Here is a 19,176-nt window from a genome sequence, read left to right as displayed (position 1 = left end):
ATATATCCCGTTTGGAACGCACCGCCTGTGTGCCATGCAAAGGTGACAATGGTAAACCGGTGACCTCAGGTGGGGAGTAGCAGGAAACAGCAGGTGCAGGATACATGACAATATATACTTTCACTCATGCTGATTGGGTAGATATGTCGATTACTAATTGCTAACAGCTGGCTAAAGTGACGTGATGATTAGCCAGATTTTTTGAACGTTGCTCCTCCAGAATTTTGTTAATAAAACATTAAGTGAAATACTATAGCTCCATGATTAACCATTTAACTATAATCTTCAACTTGCATGTATACTTGCAATTTACTTGCAAGTATACTTGCATCTAAAATACTTGCATCTAAAACATGAATAACGATTTCCCTCAACAGAAGACGACATCAGTATAATCAAAGTGATCGTATAATCTGACGACAGATGTAAATATACACATGCATGAACAGATAGTTCATGCACGCTAGTTAAACATGCTTAATTAGTTGCTTAAATTAGTTACAATAATGTCAACACTCAACAATTAAATGCCAGATTACAAGCTAAACTTTCTCATAACTGTATATCAACAGTAAATAACTCACTTTACAAGATGAACGCACCAGAGACTAGTGAGGGAAGGAAATTGTGCTAGACAAAATGCGGCTAGTTTAACAGTTTTACCACAAATATCGTCTTACAGATGATTACCTTGGAAGCCAAAATCGAAATCAAAAATAAAATTAGCTTAATATCACAGGCCTAAAGTGTATGCAGATGTTTGAATGTTTAGTTCTCTCCTGGCTCTCAGCTGGGCGCTGGTGTTCCAATGGAACGTTCTATTGAGTGTCGCTTCTTGTTAGTGTATATTCTTTGGTATAAAGCCCTGTTCAGACCGCCAGTGACACACAGTGACAAAGCGACAGTGACCGTTGGCGACAGAATGTCATTCTTGATTCAGCCTTTTGAATGAATCGTTTGAATAAATAATTCAATGGCTCACTCATTAAGACAGTCACATGCCACCATCTACTGGCGGTTTAATTTCATGTTTTAAAGTATAAATTTCCCACCAACATTTCTGTTGTAGGCGTGTCCAGCGATGGGAGACACGCAACGAAAGTAAGGAAATCTCTATTTTTATGCAAATGACGAGTGCATTTTGTGAGCGACACAACCAATAGTAGTGAAGGCTCTCTGGAGCTCACGTCACCATCTCGAGTGCAGGCAAGACAGACAGGAATAGTTCCGGAACGATTTCACTGTACATGCATGGATATAATAAAACAATGCGTGGAAAAGAAACTGTCGGCAGTCTTGTGAATTTGATTAATACATTTTGTGTTGTTAATTATATGATGTTGTGAGCAGTTTAGCACTGTTACAGTTCATATTACAGTTTCCCTGCATTGTGTTGATTATTAGGGACAAGACAATTGTATAAGGTTTAATGCACTGAGCTCTGTGGTCACAACACTCTACTTTTAATTACTTTAAACCTAATTCCTAGTCAAACTTAGAATGATTTCTTAGTTTTTACCAATGACATTAGAGCGACAGCACTTAGGAACGCCCACAAGTGACTTCACAGTGCAGAGACTAGTGACATGCAGCGAAAAAGTCGCTGGCGGTGTGAACAGAGCTTAAGCTTGAGTGCAGAGCCAATATTCTTCTTGTGTTTGTGAGTTATGCTTTTTACAACAGGGATTGGGGATCTGAATTTTAATCTTTTTATAACTCTGAGAAGAATCTGCTGAAACAGTGAATGTTAAGTCTGTTTACTGTAACATTTAGATAAATAGGCATGCAGCATGGTTTGTGCGGAAATGAGGAGGCTGATATGTAAATTAGTAATGATCAAAACAAAATTTATAACTTGATAATTTATGTTTCATTGACCAACCGAGTGCAGATCTGATGACACACTGAAGTGATAGTGAAAGCTGATTGACCTTAAAGTGGTTAGTTCACCCAAACAATGAAAATTCTGTCATCATTACTCACCCTCATGTTGTTTCACACCCGTAAGACCTTTCGTCAATCTTTGGAACACAAATTAAGACATTTTAGTTGAAATCCAATGGCTCTGTGAGGCATTCATAAGCAGCAATGACATTTCCTGAAGCAGTGTTTTGAAATCGGCCGTCACTAAATAAGTTGTTATTTTGATTTTTTTGGCGCTCCAAAAATATTCTCGTCGCTTTATAATATTAATATTGAACCACTGTACTCACATGAACTGATTTAAATATGTTTTTAGTACCTTTATGGATATTGAGAGAGGAAGTGTCATTGCTCCCTATGAAGTTCGCTTTGGCAAGCTGTTTTGAACTTCCAAAAAGAACACGTTTTGGCCTGATTTTGTTCAAAATGACGTCACATCAGTTCGTTCTTCGATTTCGTTTGAAGTATACCGGGAACTTTATGTACCTATCACTGCATTTGCCACTGTACGCATCTGAAATAAACATGTTTACTCCGGAGGGAGAAACTGCCACTAAATATTTCACAGTGTTGTTGGCATAGTTAGTGACTGTATGATGCACTTCTAGGGTCCAGGTTTTTGGCTTTCTGCAAGACAATCAATTACACAGGTTGTGTTTGAAAAGTGTCCTTTAAATGCTTGGGGCAACATCGCTTTGATTGTTTCACGACCACATATCATGCAACCACATAACAAGATCCTTGGTGTGTTCAGACATTATGTCTGTCCAGATTCCAACCAGTCTTGCTGACCTGACCTGATGTTTTAAATTGTCGTGCTAAATCAGCCGTGACAAAGTTTTGCCTTAGTCGGTCCACAACCGACATGAATGGTGAAGTAGGGGCAAATACTTGCAGGCAGGATACAAGGGTTTTAAACTCAATGAGTGGAATCCCTGTATACAAGAGAGGGTCTGCATCATTGTTCAAAGTACTATCTGCAACAGGGCCTGATAATGCTGGCAGTGGTGGAGCACTCATTCTGCAGGTGATGGTACGGCCCTCTTGAACAGGTGTGGTCTTCTATCTCTGGGTCTGACCACTGTGTTTGGGCATCACAGAGCATGGCTCCTCATCCCAATCCATCTAGTCAAGCTCATCTGAGAGTACAAATACAGTTCACAATTATTAGGGCATTAGAGACATTATCACTTTACTTTTTTTGGGTCGTCTTTCATAGCCGAACCACAAAGTAGGATGCGGGTTTTCCTCTGTTAGTTTTTTGTTGACGAAATGAAATGTACATGTACAGTGTTTTGGGTGGTCTCTTCAAGTTTAGGTTTTTCAGCCACAATCTTCTGTATTCCTTGTTTGTTGGTAGGTGAAGGAACCTGTACCGTTTGTCATAAGAACAATCCCTCAAGGTTAATCAGAAGATTTTTTGTAAAAATGTTTCTGTAACAGCTGCCAAAAAAATAGCTATATAGCTCCACTGTGGTTTTTAACAAATTTTCAAAAAAAAAAAAAAAAAAAAACATCCCTTCTTTCTATTTTTTTCACAAGTCACACCCTGTATATATACATACTTGTAAACACTGACTTTTAATGTGTTTCAGTTCGGACACATGAATGAACTCATAACCATATTTGTCTCTGTTTTAATTTTAATATATAAAAATTATCTGGTAAAGTAGTTGGATTTCTATGCACTTCTGTGATTGTAGACAATGCATGACTTTTATTTTGAAGTGGCGACATGACGTCATAAGACTGCGCCGCGCTCCTGCATCTGCTGTGATTCTGCTGAATAAAGGTTTGTTTTAAGAATTTAAGCTGTTTTGATCGACAGAAACAGTTTTGTAGTTTTAATAGTTTTATCAGCGATGTGAAATGAGTTTATTTACTATTTAATGTAACATTGTGATTCTTTATCTATCTGTAATGAAGGATATTTGTGTGAGTAAAACTCATATCCACTGATGAGAAACAGTAAACCTGCGTCTCATTTCTCTCTATATATATCATAAATCAGTTTATCATGAACACGAGTTCAGTCTCTGGAGAGTCATGATGGAGAAACGGAACTTTTCAACTCCGAGTCAATTGAATCAAACACTTTGAGAAATGATTCAGTGAATCGCGACTCGTGCTGCTCCAACAGTGAACATGAACAAGAACAACAAACACTAACAAACTAACTAATCACGTTTTCATCAAAGAGTAATCATTTAAATATAATCTATAATCCTTTAAATACCAAATGTAGATCATAAATGTCTAAATATTAAGTTTATTAATTTGCAGCGTTAGTTTTGGGTCATTGAAGACTTAGAACTTTAATTCTCTTCTTAAAGATGGCGTTTATTAAAGAGGAGACTGAATACATGAAGATGATTGAGTTTATTAAAGAGGAAAGTGAAGATATGAAGATAATTATTAAAGATGAGTCTGAAGACATGAAGATTGAAGAAACATTCAGTGTGAAACATGAAGAAACTGAGGAACAAACAGGTTGGTTTTATTCTCACAGCTGAACTCAGTTATTTGATCATTATTAAAAATAATGATCAAATATAATTTGAAATCATTTGAATCATCTCTCTCTCTCTCGACACACTGACCTCATGTTGAATTTCTGCACAGGCACATTTCAGTACATTCACGCTGTTTTACACACATTCAGGACAATGTTTGGATTTGTCCTGTGTATGTTTCTGTGTACTTCAGTATATATGCAGGTCAAGGCAGTTGGTTTAGGGTTTTTGTTATCTCCATGTGGTTCTGTTCAGTATTGTAACTGGACTGGTCTAAAATGTAAACAAGCTCTTTTCTGTTGCTACACTATACACTGTGGATTCTCAAACGAGTTTTGCTGTGTTTTTTTTGTGGGGGTGCTTTAGTGTACATTAATGTATGAATTATTTGGACTCATAGCATTTGGTGATTTGTTGTCCTTTTGGACTTGGATAAAGTTGGTTTTATATTCGCACATTCGGACATCTGTATTCAATAGCCTTGTTAATCACACTACATTGGACATTCACAAGTAAATATGTCATTAAAACAATACTTGCCTATTTTGATCGACTGTGAAAAATGTTGTAAGTTGACAATCGTTGGTTGTCAATATCATGTCGCTGCTTAAAATTCGCAAACATTAATTTATTGCACATTTATTGGAAAGTCTGAATTTATCAGAAGTCTGAATGTGCGAATATAAAACCAACTTTACCCAACTGTCCTTTTGGAGTCTGCAAGTGTCCTCTTTTTGAAAAGACACCAAAATTTACCTTAAAAAGATGAAAAATACAGTTTTGTGAGAATCACACTTCAGTCTGGTGTATGCTTAATTTCACGATAAGTGTGAGATTAATCGTGATTAATTGCGATTAAAATTTAATCTATTGACAGCTATAATTTTGATGTTAAATCCACTATTGTATTATATATATATATATATATATATATATATATATATATATATATATATATATATATATATATATATATATATATATATATATATATAATTGTTCTAAACACAGTATTTAGTTTAATTACATCAGAAGTAACTGTAATTAAATTACAGAAAAAATAGGAGTAATGGATAATTTGACATGGTTTAGTGTAACTTTTACCAGGTTTGGTTAGTGGTGTCTAAAATGCATCTTTACGCACAACTGCCAGCCAGCATGAAGAGTTTCTTGAGAATCCAGAGACACCAGCAGCTGTTTGCTGCTCAACACTGGCTTTTTTATAGCTGCCCTTTTAATACAATTAATTTTTTAATTTTCGGCCTTTATCTGACCGAGTTCTGCTGTGCTCTAAATCACTCACAAATCTTATGATAATTCGATAATCTCCATTCAGTTTTCACACAATATTAGTTGTTTTCATGCCTTTTGCACAACATTGCACCATTTCATGCTTTTCATCTTTAGAAAGATCTTTCTTCCTCCCCATATTGAATGAAAACTGTGACTTGCTTAATAATGTGGATCAACCTCTAAATATGGTTTCCATAGACCTGGCAAATTATTTTGTCTGAGATTGATACAGTTATCTAAAAAGACATGGATAAATAAACAAACATACATTTTCTTAGAAAAACTAAAATCTGAATATTTATTATACTGAAATCTTACTGATATGTCACTTGCATAATAATTTGTGAGTGTATGTACTCCGACGCCACCATTTATTTATTTATTTTTTCTAAATGACCTGTTAACGCGACACAAAGAATGTGGGCTATTTGAAATGAAGAATACCACATCCTCCGCCCGAAAGAAGGACCCTTGCCACACACTCGCTCTTGAAGTATGCTCTGATCCGGAGGATGCTCCACACCCTTTTTCCTGGTGGCTTTATCTGGTCTCCCCATGTCATTTACTGCAATGAGACCAGGTGTTTATCATTTGCACTTGACCTACTTACGCACCGCTCGTCTCCTGCCTCTCTCTCCCGCTGCTGAGGCCACACACTCGCTCTTCTCCGTTCTAACAGACCAATCACAGCACTTGTGGTCTGTGTAGAATTGATGCGTTACATTATACCACAGAGATGTTGCACATCAGGCTACGCATGGTACTCGCAGCCTACAGTGTACACGTGACGCAGAAATATAAATCGGCCTTAAGTCTTCAGGAATGATTGAAAATTACAGGCAGGTGTATTTGATTAGGGATGAAAGACAGTGGTCCTCCAGTACCAAACCTGCCCATCCCTGATCCATAGGATTGGATAAGGTAGGATAGGATAGGGTATAGAACATACACGTTGTTGGTTTTGATGCTTTAAATGTCTACATTGTTTTATGTCTATTTTTGTCCTAGACCTAATGTCACTGAAAGAAGTGAGTCATGAACCTAATGAAAGGGAAGAAGAGAAAGAATATTATGATGAACGTCATGATTTCATGAATGGAGAAAGATCAACACAGGTTTCCCCACAAAAAGGAGTTCAAAAGACAGGAACTAAGAGTTTCACACACAAAAAACACCTTAAAGTCCACATGAGAATTCACACTGGAGGGAAACCATTCACCTGCCAGCAATGTGGAAAGAGTTTCAGTCATAAAGGAAGCCTTAAAATCCACATGAGAATCCATACTAGAGAAAAGCCTTTCACCTGCCAACAGTGTGGACAGAGTTTCAGTCATAAAGGAAGCCTTATAGGCCACATGAGAATTCACACTGGAGAAACGCCATATATCTGCCGACAATGTGGACAGAGTTTCAGTCAAAAGGGAAGCCTTAAAATCCACATGAGAATCCATACTAGAGAAAAGCCTTTCACCTGCAAACAATGTGGGAAGAGTTTCAGTCATAAAGGAAGCCTTACAGCCCACATGAAAATTCACACTGGAGAAAAGCTTTACACCTGTCAAGAGTGTGGAAAGAATTTCAGTAATAAAGGAAAACTTGAAATTCACATGAGAATTCACACTGGAGAAAAGCCTTACACCTGCCAAGAGTGTGGAAAGAGTTTCAGTGAGAAAGGAAACCTTACAGTCCACATGAGAATTCACACTGGAGAAAAGCCTTACACCTGCCAACAGTGTGGAAAGAGTTTCAGTCGAAAAGGACACCTTATAGACCACATGAGCACTCACACTGGAGAAAAGCCTTACACCTGCACTCTGTGCGGGAATGGCTTCACACGGGAAGGAAGCCTTAGGGAACACAGGAGAATTCACATTAAAGAGAAGCCATTTACATGTGATCAGTGTGGAAAGAGTTTCATATATAAAGGTAACCTTAAGGTCCACATGAGGATTCACTTGAAAGAGAACTGAACTTTTTGAAGTCGTTGCTGTGGAAAGAGCAGATGTGTAAAGAGTACCTGAAAACAATTCTTGAATAAAAGTACAGATACCTTATAATGAAAATTACTCCATTACAAGTGACCATTTCTAAGACAACTTGAGTAAAAGTCTTGGAGTATCTGATATTAACTGTACTTAAGTATTTTACTCATGCTGAATTTAGGCTCAAAGATGCACTAGTCCAGAAATGCCAGTGAAAATAAAAAAAATATTTGATTAATGGAAATCATGTTTATTTTCTAAAATCTAAATAAAATTGAACAGCTCAATATTGCAATAAATCAAGGTTGACACAACAGCCTCTTAAATGTTAAAAGTGTAAAACTCTTGCAGTTCTCAAAGCTTATGCTACGTCCCATGTCTTCTCTTTTCAGCTTATGGAAAAAGCGTAATTGACACGATGCCAGTTTACACCTTCTTCGTAACTTGAATAAGGAAGGTGGTCTCGTGGAAGCTCAATATTTGACTTCATAACTTGTTTAAATAGTTGCATATAATCGTCTCGAGTAGAATTGTTCTGAATTTGATAAAAATCATTCGAGAACAAATCGAACACCTGTGATTCCTCAACCGAATCGATTCGCTGTCTACCCCAAGATTCACAGCCCTAATATTTACCCTTTATTCAAATATTAAAAATGTCTTAAAGATTTTGTAAGCATATTGTGTAGTTGTGCTTGGAGTCAGTTGTTTTATTTGTGTTTAATTGTGTGATATCATTTTAGGCCAGGCTGTCATACAAAGAAATTATGAGCACATGCAAAAACGAGAGAGGACCAATTAAATAATTTCGATGCAATTCAATTTATGCTTACCACCCCTCGGATCATTAGTAGACGAGGGAGACAGATAACTGTTTACACCTCTGGGGCCTGATGTATAAACATTGCGTACGCACAAAAAAGGCATTAAAATGTGGGTATGCATTTTCCACACATATATCAGGATTTATAAAAAATAAATTGGGCGTAAGCAAAGTAATACAGTTAAACAATGATTTTAAGTTCTGTTTTACCTCTGATATACACATCTAGATTAAATATGCCACTCTCAACTTTATTTCTAGAGCATTTTTAGAAACCACAGTGGGTACCAAAGTGCTGTACATGAAAATGGCAAAAAATAAACAAATACATACAGTTTACAACACATTATTAAAAGCTAAGGAAAATAAATAAATTTTTAACACCCACTGAAATGACCCTAGAGGAACTGCCGGACAAGACTGATCATTGGAGCGAAGAGATCTCAAAGGTTTATGTAAACTAATAAAATCAGAAATATACTCTGGTGCCAGGCCATGGAGAGATTTGTAAACATACAGCAACACTTTATACTGGATTCTGGATCAAATTGATAATCAATGTAATGAAATCCATACAGGAGTAATATGGTGGTTTTTTTTGGTACCAGTTAAAAGAGTTCTGAACCAGCTGCAGACAAGAGAGACGACTCACACCAGATACAAAGAGTTACAATAATCCAAACGAGAAGACACAAAGGCACGAAGAACCTTCTCCATATCTTTGAAAGAGAGGATGGACATCAACTTGGCTATTGATCTAAGATTTGATGATCAAATTTAAGCTCAGTCAAAAATAAAGATTTTTCACAAAGGAAAGTTTTTCCCCAGGAAGCAATAACAGGTTGTTATTAGAATCCATATCACATCCTCAGACAACAAACTCTGACTTGTCTTCATTCAGTTGGAGAAAGTTGTTTGCCAACCAACACTTCACATCAGCCAAACAGTTAAAGAAAGATTTGAGAAGATAGCTCCCCATGTTTTATAGAGAAGTAAATTTGGGAATCATCAGCATACAGATGGTAATTTATACTGTGCTTACATGGTCGACTATATTGAAAGCAGAACTGAGATCTAACAATAGAACAACAGGACTACCTGAATCTACATTTAATAAAATATCATTTGAAACCCCCAATAGAGCTCTGTGCTATGACCAGCTCTGAAGCCTGATTGAAATCTATTGAGATATTATTTCTAACATTCAATTGTACAAATACAATTTTCTCTAATTATCTTTGAAATAAAAGATCATTTTGAAATAGGACAAACGTTATTCATGTCATAGGCATCAAGATTCACAACTATTGACAATTGATAACACGCTTGGACTATTTGAGTCCACCACCTCCTAACTAAAGCAGATGAGATAACATCACATGAGGAACAAGTAGGCTTCATTTGTGCAACTATGTCTTGAAGTTGTGACAGAGACACAGGAACAAAACTCAATTTTTTCAAAGGAGCAACAAAAGTAGCAGGATCATTACTAACAGATGAAATCCGAGAGCAAATTCCAACAATCTTACCAGTAAAAATTTTTACGTTTCACATGTGTCCACAGAAAAAGAAATTGAAGGAGGGACAACTGGTTAAAGTACTGTAATAGTAGAAAAGAGTATTTTTGAATTATGACAATTCTTTGAAGTAATGTCAAAAAAACTGTTTGATCTAGCTAATTTAACTACTTTTTGAAACTTCATCGAACAACCTCTCAAAGATTTATACGAGACTTGTAACTTATCTTTGAGCCATTAACGGTCAGCCCTCCTGCACTCTTGCCTAAGAGTATTGCTATTGCTGTTCAACCAGGGCTGAGTCTTGACTTTCTTCTTCCTAGATTTCAAAGGAGCCACAGAATTCAAAACATCAGAACATGAAGAGTTAAACTGGATACTCAACTCCTCAGGTCCCATACCAGAACAAGGACTGAAAAACATCTAGCACCCGAGATTAACAGCAACAGTACCATCATTAGCCTGACCATTAAGAAAAAGTAGGGTTAAACAAAACAGTCTTGTGCTCAGAAAATACAGTGTGCAAATTGCTGACACAACACACCGTGATAGACCAAATGACTAACAGATGACTAAACTCTGGTCTGGAAGGATAACACACATGAACATTGAAAGCTCCCAAAATTAATATTATCTGAACATGGAATAACCAATAAAAAAATCACTTATAAAATCTCCTCTTTGAACCGCCACCTTAACATGGTGGAGGGGTTTGAGTGCCCGAATGATCCTAGGAGCTATGTTGTCGGGGGCTATATGCCCCTGGTAGGGTCTCCCAAGGCAGACAGGTCCTAGGTGACGGGTCAGACAAAGAGCGGTTCAGAAGCCCCTTATGATAAGTTTTAAAAAAAATAAGGTCCGTTACGTCGCCGGTATGGTATCATACGGTATACGGTATGCCGCAACCGGGGCCCCACCCTGGAGCCAGGCCCAGGGTTTGGGCTCGCAATCCCCGAACCCGGTAGCGGACACCGGAAGTAAGGGATGCCGTCAAGCTGAAGGAGGAGTCCTATCGAGCCTGGCTGCCTTGTGGGACTCCTGAGGCAGCTGACGGGTACCGACAGGCCAAGCGGACTGCAGCCTGGATAGTTGTGGAGGCAAAAACTCGGGTCTGGGAGGAGTTTGGTGAGGCCATGGAGAAGGACTATTGGTCAGCCTTGTGGAGATTCTGGCAAACCATCCGCCGCCTCAGGAGGGGGAAGCAGTGCCCTACTAACACTGTTTACAGTGGAGGGGGGAAGTTGTTGACCTCAACTAGGGATACCCCGGGCGGTGGAAGGAATACTTCGAGGATCTCCTCAACCCCACCGACACGTCTTTCTCTGAGGAAGCAGAGGCCGGGGACTCAGAGATGGACTCGTCCATCACCCAAGCTGACGTCACAGAGGTAGTTCAGAAGCTCCCCGGTGGCAAGGCACCAGGGGTGGATGAGATCCGCCCTGACTACCTTAAGTCTCTGGATGTTGTGGGTCTGTCTTGGTTGACACACCTTTGCAACATCGAGTGGCGGTTGGGGACAGTGCCCCTGGATTGGCAGACCGGGGTGGTGATCCCTCTTTTCAAGAAGGGGGACTGGAGAGTGTGTTCCAACTACAGGGGGATCACACTCCTCATCCTTCCTGGGAAAGTCTATGCCAGGGTACTGGAGAGGAGAATTCAGCCGATAGTCGAGTCTCAGATCCAGGGGAACAATGCGGTTTTCGTTTTGGGCGTGGAACACTGGACCAGCTCAATACCCTCTTTAGGGTGCTGGAGGGTTCATGGGAGCTTGCCCAACCAGTCCACATGTGCTTAGTAGATTTGGAGAAGGCATTCAACTGTGTCCCTCGTGGTGCCCTGTGGGGGGTGCTCTGGGAGTATGGGGTTCGGGGCCCTCTGCTAAGGGCTGTCCGGTCTCTGTACGACCAGAGCAGGAGCTTGGTTCGCATTGCTGGCAGTAAGTCAGATCTGTTCCCGGGGGATGTTGGACTCCAGAAGGGCTGCCCTTTGTCACCGGTCCTGTTCATTATCTTTATGGACAGGATTTCTAGGCGCAGCCAGGGGCCGGAGGGAGTCCGGTTTGGGGACCATAAGATCTCGTCGCTGTTTTTTGCAGATGATGTTGTCCTGTTGGCTCCATCAAACCAGAACCTTCAGCGTACACTGGGACGGTTTGCAGCTGAGTGTGAAGCGGCTGGAATGAGAATCAGCACCTCCAAGTCCGAGGTCATGGTTCTCAGCCGGAAAAAGGTGGTTTGTCCTCTTCGGGTTGGTGGAGTAGTCCTGCCCCAAGTGGAGGAGTTTAAGTATCTTGGGGTCTTGTCCACGAATGAGGGAAGGATGGAGCGGGAAATTGACAGGCGGATCGGTGCAGCTTCTGCAGTATTGCATTCGTTGTACCGGTCTATCATGGTGAAGAAGGAGCTGAGCTGTGAGGCGAAGCTCTCAATTTACCAGTCAATCTACGTTCCTGCTCTCACCTATGGTCATGAGCTTTGGGAATCCCTGGCCTGGGAATGCCTCGGGATTCCCCCGGAAGAGCTGGAGGAAGTGTTAGACTGCTTAGACTGCTGCCCCCGTGACCCGGCCCCAGATAAGCGGAAGAAAATGGATGGATGGATGGATGGACTATTCACTTTGTGCTTCAGATCTGTTCACAGTACCTTGCTTTTGTGACAAAATTGAGCAATTAAAAAGAAGTCACTGGAATTGCTTTAAGTGTGACTGGATTTTGCACAGGTGAAATGCATTTGAAGACCATCTACAGAAACGTAGTAGGAGATAATTGTCATTACTTTTCATAATACTCTTAACTGGTTATTGATTGCTGTCACGGATAGGGCATTTAGAGTTGGTCTACAGTATGTGTATATAACCTGGACAATAACTAATAATTAAGCCTGGTGCATAAAGTGAATGTTACACTAATCAAACTCACATGAAAAGGAGTTTCATGCAACATCAGATCCTGTGTACTGTGATGATGTACAGCAAGGTGTCTTTTTCACAGCAAAAATAGTAGAGACCAAAGTTCTGCAACACATGTGCGTCATGTACGCTGCCTGGCCATCCAATGTTTATGTTTGTGAACCTGAAAGTAAGAAGTCAAGTCACCTTTATTTATATAGCACTTTACACAAAGCAGATCGTTTCAGATCAGCTTTACAGTGATATACAAGAAAATAATAATCAAAAATAATGATCAATGATGCATTAATTCTGCTGTAAATCACTTCTAAAAACACATTTGTCATTCCCCGGAATTCAGTTCAGTGTTGATTTACCAATGTTGTTCACTATTGGTACTTGGCAACATGCAGTTATTACTACAGTAATATTTTACGTCTTGAAGAATGTTTATAATCTTACCTGCCTCAATGATCAACAACTGCTTGAAGTAGGATGGAATGCCAGCCTTTCCTATTTAAGTAGTCTGATGCGTTGTCTCTGGGGGATAACATTGGGATTTGGGTCCCATCTATGGCCCCAGCACACTGAGGGAAGCCAATTCTCTCTTCAAACCCACGCGTCACCTCATTCAGTCTCTCTCCGGTGGGAATGCTTATGTGCTGTCGAACATGCAATTTCAGCCCAGGTGCCACCTCATGCACGCATTACCAAACTATAGCTTTGCTGACACCGAAGAGATGACCAATTGTGCGGAAGCAGTCACCTGTAGCAAACCAATATAGGGCCAGTGCAACTCTTTTCTCCACGGGAATCGCTGCATGTAGCTGTGTGGTTTTGCGAAACAATCGAGGGTGGAGTAGATCGCAAATATAATGGAAAGTTTGTCTTTGCACACGGAAGGTGCAGAACCATTCGTTTTCGCGCATTTTTCCCACAACAGCTGGCAATGTTCTCAGACCTATATATTTCTTTGTACCCTTACCATTACGGCATCTATCCACCTTATTACTAATTGCAGCATCCTCATCCTCCCCATTTTATGAGATTTGTAAAATCTCCCGTGACTGAAAATGTTTTTTAAAAGAAAACCCACCACTTCAGGTCGACTTGGTACAGGAGCCATCCTATTTTCTTTTTTTCCGCAGTAAAGACAGATACGATCGGTTATCTAGACACAGAAGCCACTTGATGTGGACAAGTGTAAACGCGCCGTGTCCTGATTGGCAAATTATCCGATCTGCTTGATCGGATCATGGTGATCGCATATTAATGCCAAGTGTAAACGCAGCCAATGTCCCTACAACAACAGACTGCCGTGCATCCAATACATAATTTTTTCAAGAATGTTGTCTTCAATCTTCAAGAGTCTATGCCATGAACGTCACATACTTTTGAAAAATCCAGTGTTCAGTTCCTGATAAGCACTCGTTGTTACAAACATGACTGCTTTCTTCTTCCATGAGAGAGTTTGGCGTCACAGCGGCTTTGTTTCTTGGCAGACCGTTAACAGATGTGACACACTTCTCCTGGAAATCCTGGAGAATGCATCCAATCAGATGTTGACTCTAAAACTCCCAAAGTGTTTCCGATTATGTGCATCAGACATTCAGCCAATGGTCTGTGGGCATGACATCTGAGCCTGAGGCTTGTTTTTTAGTATTTATAACACAATATAATTAAGTAATTATCATACAAACAAGAGTTCTGTTTTGACTGTTTTGTTCTAGTTCATCAACTAAAATAGTTTCAAAGTAGAATAACTGCATCTACTAGCATCTAACTGCATCATTTGAATGTGAAAGTGATAGTAGTTTTCATACTTAATAGTATAACTTTTTTTGACATTTCTATATTCTAAATATATTTAAACTATTAATCGCATTACTTGTGCAAATGTAGCAGAGTAACTGTATTCATGCCATCTGAGCTACATTAAACGGTCTGTGTAAACTCATCCAAATTCCACTTCAGATGCAGCTTCTCTGCCACCTCTGCAGTGCAAAGATTTTGTTTATACTGATTTAATTTGATTTGTGTTAAAGCTGCTGTCTGTAACTTTTGAGTTCAAAATTTACAAATATTATATTATGAGAATCTTCAACATGAATCCATTTTTCAAACCGTGTTTTTGTCTTACCCTGAATCATTATGGTACACATATAATAAGCATTTATATTCAGACCATTTCAGACCGGACTGGTAGGACCCGCCGCAGAGTATCACAGTAACTGCGTGACTCGCCATAGACATACACGGAGAAAAGTAGCTCTGAATACAATGATTTCCGTATACAAGGATTTCCGTATACCCACTTAAAAAGCGCAAGGATACGTAACCATCTAATAAATCACAAAATATGGTTTGTTGCTTTTAAAATGAAACAAAGTCTCATATTTGTCAAAGTCTCAAGTTTCATATTTTGCCCATTTCACTTCAGAATTAAAAAAAAAAACATATACCGTTTTGGCGCTCTTTAATGTGTAACTTAGTGACAGATCGCAGTATATCACTGTCACTGTCATATATCAAATGTCACTGGCTGTTAAAGTCTTTTGTTGATTATAATAAACTGACATGTAGATAACACACACAAGCCGTCTTTCAGAATGCTCTTGTATAGCCTAGATCAGATGCATACTATATGCATTAGTGAGTGTGGCGGTGCTTATGGGGTGTCGCTCTGCGATGGGTAAGTATGAGGCTGGGAGGGAAAAATCACAGTATACTCACTACAAAAAACTAGACTACACCACTGACCATACCTCAGATCTGAGTGAGCATCAGACAGACACTGATTCACCACAAGAGCTTTTCAAAGCTCCTGTACTCCAGTGCAGCTGTGACCAATGAGTCTTCCAGCATTCTGATGAAGGATGAGTGGGAGGAGCCTAGAGTAATCAGGCCAGTGATCAGCTCCATTACTACATCTCTCTCTCTCGCTCTCTCTCTCTCTCTCTGAATGCGTTTTCAGGTTGAAGTCGATGAAAAAAGAAAAATTGAAACCAGGCATTAATTTTTCTTGTTTTTCGTGTACTTCTTTAATAGATACTTTTGCTAAATTATGCTTCTGCTAACTGATCGGTTCAAGGTCAGAATTAATGTATTTAGTATTATTAGAGTTAATTGGCATAAACAACAGAAAGCCGTTCATCATGTTAACATGTAGTGTTTGGCGCACACTTTACTCTTGTTTCTCTTATCCGCCTGTTCCAGACTGGCAATGTTTCAGAGAAGAGCAGATTCAGGCTGCAACAGAGGCCACATAGGACAAGAGTGCAAGGATTACTCTGAGACTTTCAGTGTAGGATGACCCTGAAGCACATATTCTCATTCCAACACACAACTATTTACTATTTTTTATTTTAGTATTTAGTAATTTTTTTTAATGGTGCATATTATGTGATAAAAATGATTTAATTGTGTATCTTTCTCTTTAATAGGAGGGACATCTATAAAGAAGATAGTTGTCCCTTTATCAATGAATGAGAGTGATTTCTGTGATTTGCTGACAAGGACATTTCCTGTCCTCAGAGCTCAGGATATTGAGCTCTGCAACATCGACTGGCACATTTTGTTGTTTATTCTTACTTGCAGCCAGCAATTCAGCAGGAACCCTCTGAAACGCAGAGTATAACAATTCTTTGACAAACTGGTTCCGTGTGTGTATCACACCAATGTACATATTTTACGACAGCAGATCAAAGTTATTAATTATGAAGGCTATATTCAATATAAACTGGTACTATTATTTTTCTTCAAAACTATCTAAAAACATTTAATGCCTGTAGGAATAAAATTAATGCTTTTTAATGCCATTTAAGGCCTTAATTTTCGGAAAATCCATTTAATGACTTTTTAATGCCCTGCGGATACCCTGTGATAGTGTAATGGAGAGAGAGAGAGTTTAATGCGCACTCATTGTGCTCTGTAATGTTTAGCTTTTGTGGTGATTTGTTTGAGGTGAAAACGGACACAATAAATAAACGCAATCAGTAAAGTTTTGGTCATCATTCGGATGGGGTCCGCTACACTTATGAAAGTTACATGAGTTATTTAGTCAAGAATAGTGTACGAATCTTTTGTTATTTGATTAGCATTAAAGTGCAGACAGCAGCGTTAGGATTAGCAACAGTCATTATACAGCTCAGTGCCTTAATAAACCAGTTAATTAATAAACCGTTGGTTCCTTATATCGGCCTTTCTCCTGCTACAGCCAATATGCCTATGGTTGTAAATTGAGCAAAAATCTGCATATAACTATCGGTGGCTGATACATCGGTGCATCCCTAATCATTTATAAACAACCAAAAATATGCTGCTTGAGAGAGCAGAGGTCATAGTTAGTGTTAGTGTTTTGTCTACATCTGAGTTAAAAACCCAGGGCTGGATTTCCCAATAACGTTGTCCCTCTCGCTCTAAAGGCATACCTTAACTGAAGATATACCGTTTCTAGGTGTGTTCCCCAAACTATACCTTATGAGGTTGCTTAAGGTACACCTTCTTAAGTGTGACGTTACCAGGTGCTGTCCATGGCGGTGGTGCTGAATTGTTTGATATCGATGGCTCGAGAATCGATAATTCACTCTATGCAGGGGCTGCTTTATGTGAAAAAGCGGTGTTCTTTATAAAAGAAGCACTTCAGAAATAGTTGAAATTACATTTATCAGGACTAAAAAAATAATCCAAATTGCAAACTAAATCCAAACCTTGATATGTTATATAATTAATAAGAAATGAGTGTGAGAGCCCGCAACCTCATGGCCAAACACATCGTGCCTCGACCCGCTACACTGGCAGTATGCCTTCACTGGTCGTTGAAAGGGTCATTTATGTTATCAGAATATATTTGCCATTGTGTCTTCTACTCCTGAGTGACCAGCAGCTGCATCACATTATTGGTGTAAATCACTAATTTCTGTTATTGGATGAGCTACTCAATAAAAGCGCAACATGCAAAACATCTGTTCAACAGCTATTATGGCAGAGAAAAAGCAGAGAAAGAGGAGAGCCCCCAGCTTTACTCCAACCGAAATGGCCAATCTATTAGATGAGGTGACACACCACAAAGATATACTTTTTTCTCATTTTTGGACAACATTACTAACAAAACAAAAAAAGATATATGGGAAAGCATAGCCGTGAAAATAGCAGCATCAAGTTTCAACCCACAGCGAGAGTTGGGAGTGGCACGATTTTGCCAGTGCAGCCAAAGTGCAAGGTGCTGCAGTCCAGGAGAGATCGGGCAAGAACAGGTGGTGGGCCCAGCTCTGTGCCTGCATTCAGCCCCAATGAGGAAAAGGCCCTGGCAATACTCAGGAGAAGCAGCTTCACAGGGTATCTCAGGGGGTATAGATCTGAGAGGTGTTGATACTACCATCCTTGTCCTCTTCCACCCCCACGCCCTCTTCCCCTGCCAGCAGCGGCAGGGCTTCTCAGGCACCGGCGTCACCACAGCTGTCTGCACCTTCATCAGCCTCCACTGAGGTTGCCCAGCACCAGCAATCCAGCAGTGGCTCCAGAAAGCGTCCTTTTATCCGATGCGACTGCAGTCAAGAGCTGGTAAAGCTCGAAAAGGAGAAGCTGGAAGTGCTGAGGGGGATCGAGAAGAGTTTACAAGAGGCCAACAACCTCGCCCGGGCCACGCTGTTACATTAATATATTATTATATTATATTACATTATATTATATTATATTATTAATATTATATTATACCCAGGGTTTAAATTGGGCCCGGGCCATCTGGGGCTGAGCCCCGGCACATAGGCTTATATGGGCTTGACATTAATGTTTAATATTTTGATGGGGCAAGAGAAAGAGATTTTTACTTGTCCTGATTAAAACATCAATAACAAAAATAGCTAGGGAATCACCAAAACGCAAGCATGATTCTATTACATTTAGTATGTAATTGGTATGTAAGTGGCAATTGATAATGGATATTAATAATATATAATGTATAATTTGCTGACAGTTTGAGCTGTTGAGGCCCTCTTGGTCATGTGATGTTAGTAACTATCATGTTATAAATATAAAAAACTCACATTTTGAATTTTTACAGCAGCATGTTTTCTTTGTGCTGCACTCATTTGTTTCGATTTCTCCTCAAGAGGCTGCGATTTCGATTTGGATGTGTTTTTAGTACCTTTATGGATCTTGAGAGAGCAAATGTCATTGCTGGCTATGTAGGCCTCATGGAGCCATCGGATTTTAACTAAAATATCTTAATTTGTGTTCTG

General features: G+C 39.4%; 2 protein-coding genes across 3 annotated transcripts in view; one reads left to right on the top strand and one right to left on the bottom strand.

The window, feature by feature from the left end:
* The window catches only part of LOC125246416 (zinc finger protein 271-like), a 122,034-nt gene that overhangs the window by 61,889 nt on the left and 40,969 nt on the right, over positions 1 to 19,176 (bottom strand). The gene's annotated exons all lie outside the window — the stretch shown is intronic.
* Positions 3,698 to 10,480, top strand: LOC125247210 (gastrula zinc finger protein XlCGF8.2DB-like). The gene is made up of 3 exons (XM_048158442.1): positions 3,698 to 4,413; positions 6,738 to 7,655; positions 10,375 to 10,480. Exons 1-3 carry the CDS (start codon positions 4,257 to 4,259, stop codon positions 10,476 to 10,478), a joined length of 1,179 nt encoding a protein of 392 aa, XP_048014399.1. The 5' UTR covers positions 3,698 to 4,256; the 3' UTR covers positions 10,479 to 10,480.

The sequence above is a fragment of the Megalobrama amblycephala genome, linkage group LG1 (assembly GCF_018812025.1).
Source record: "Megalobrama amblycephala isolate DHTTF-2021 linkage group LG1, ASM1881202v1, whole genome shotgun sequence".
Lineage (NCBI taxonomy): Eukaryota > Metazoa > Chordata > Actinopteri > Cypriniformes > Xenocyprididae > Megalobrama > Megalobrama amblycephala.
The sequence above is the reverse complement of the archived record's forward strand: the minus strand, read 5'-3'. Positions and strand labels throughout refer to the sequence as shown.

Bases quoted from the DNA above. Each gene is read 5' to 3' on its own strand.
- LOC125247210 (XM_048158442.1), top strand. From the start codon at position 4,257: ATGGCGTTTATTAAAGAGGAGACTGAATACATGAAGATGATTGAGTTT. The intron at 4,414-6,737 runs GTTGGTTTTATT...TTTTTGTCCTAG, and splicing joins AGAAACTGAGGAACAAACAG to ACCTAATGTCACTGAAAGAA. The intron at 7,656-10,374 runs GTAACCTTAAGG...TCTTCTTCCTAG, and splicing joins AAAGAGTTTCATATATAAAG to ATTTCAAAGGAGCCACAGAA.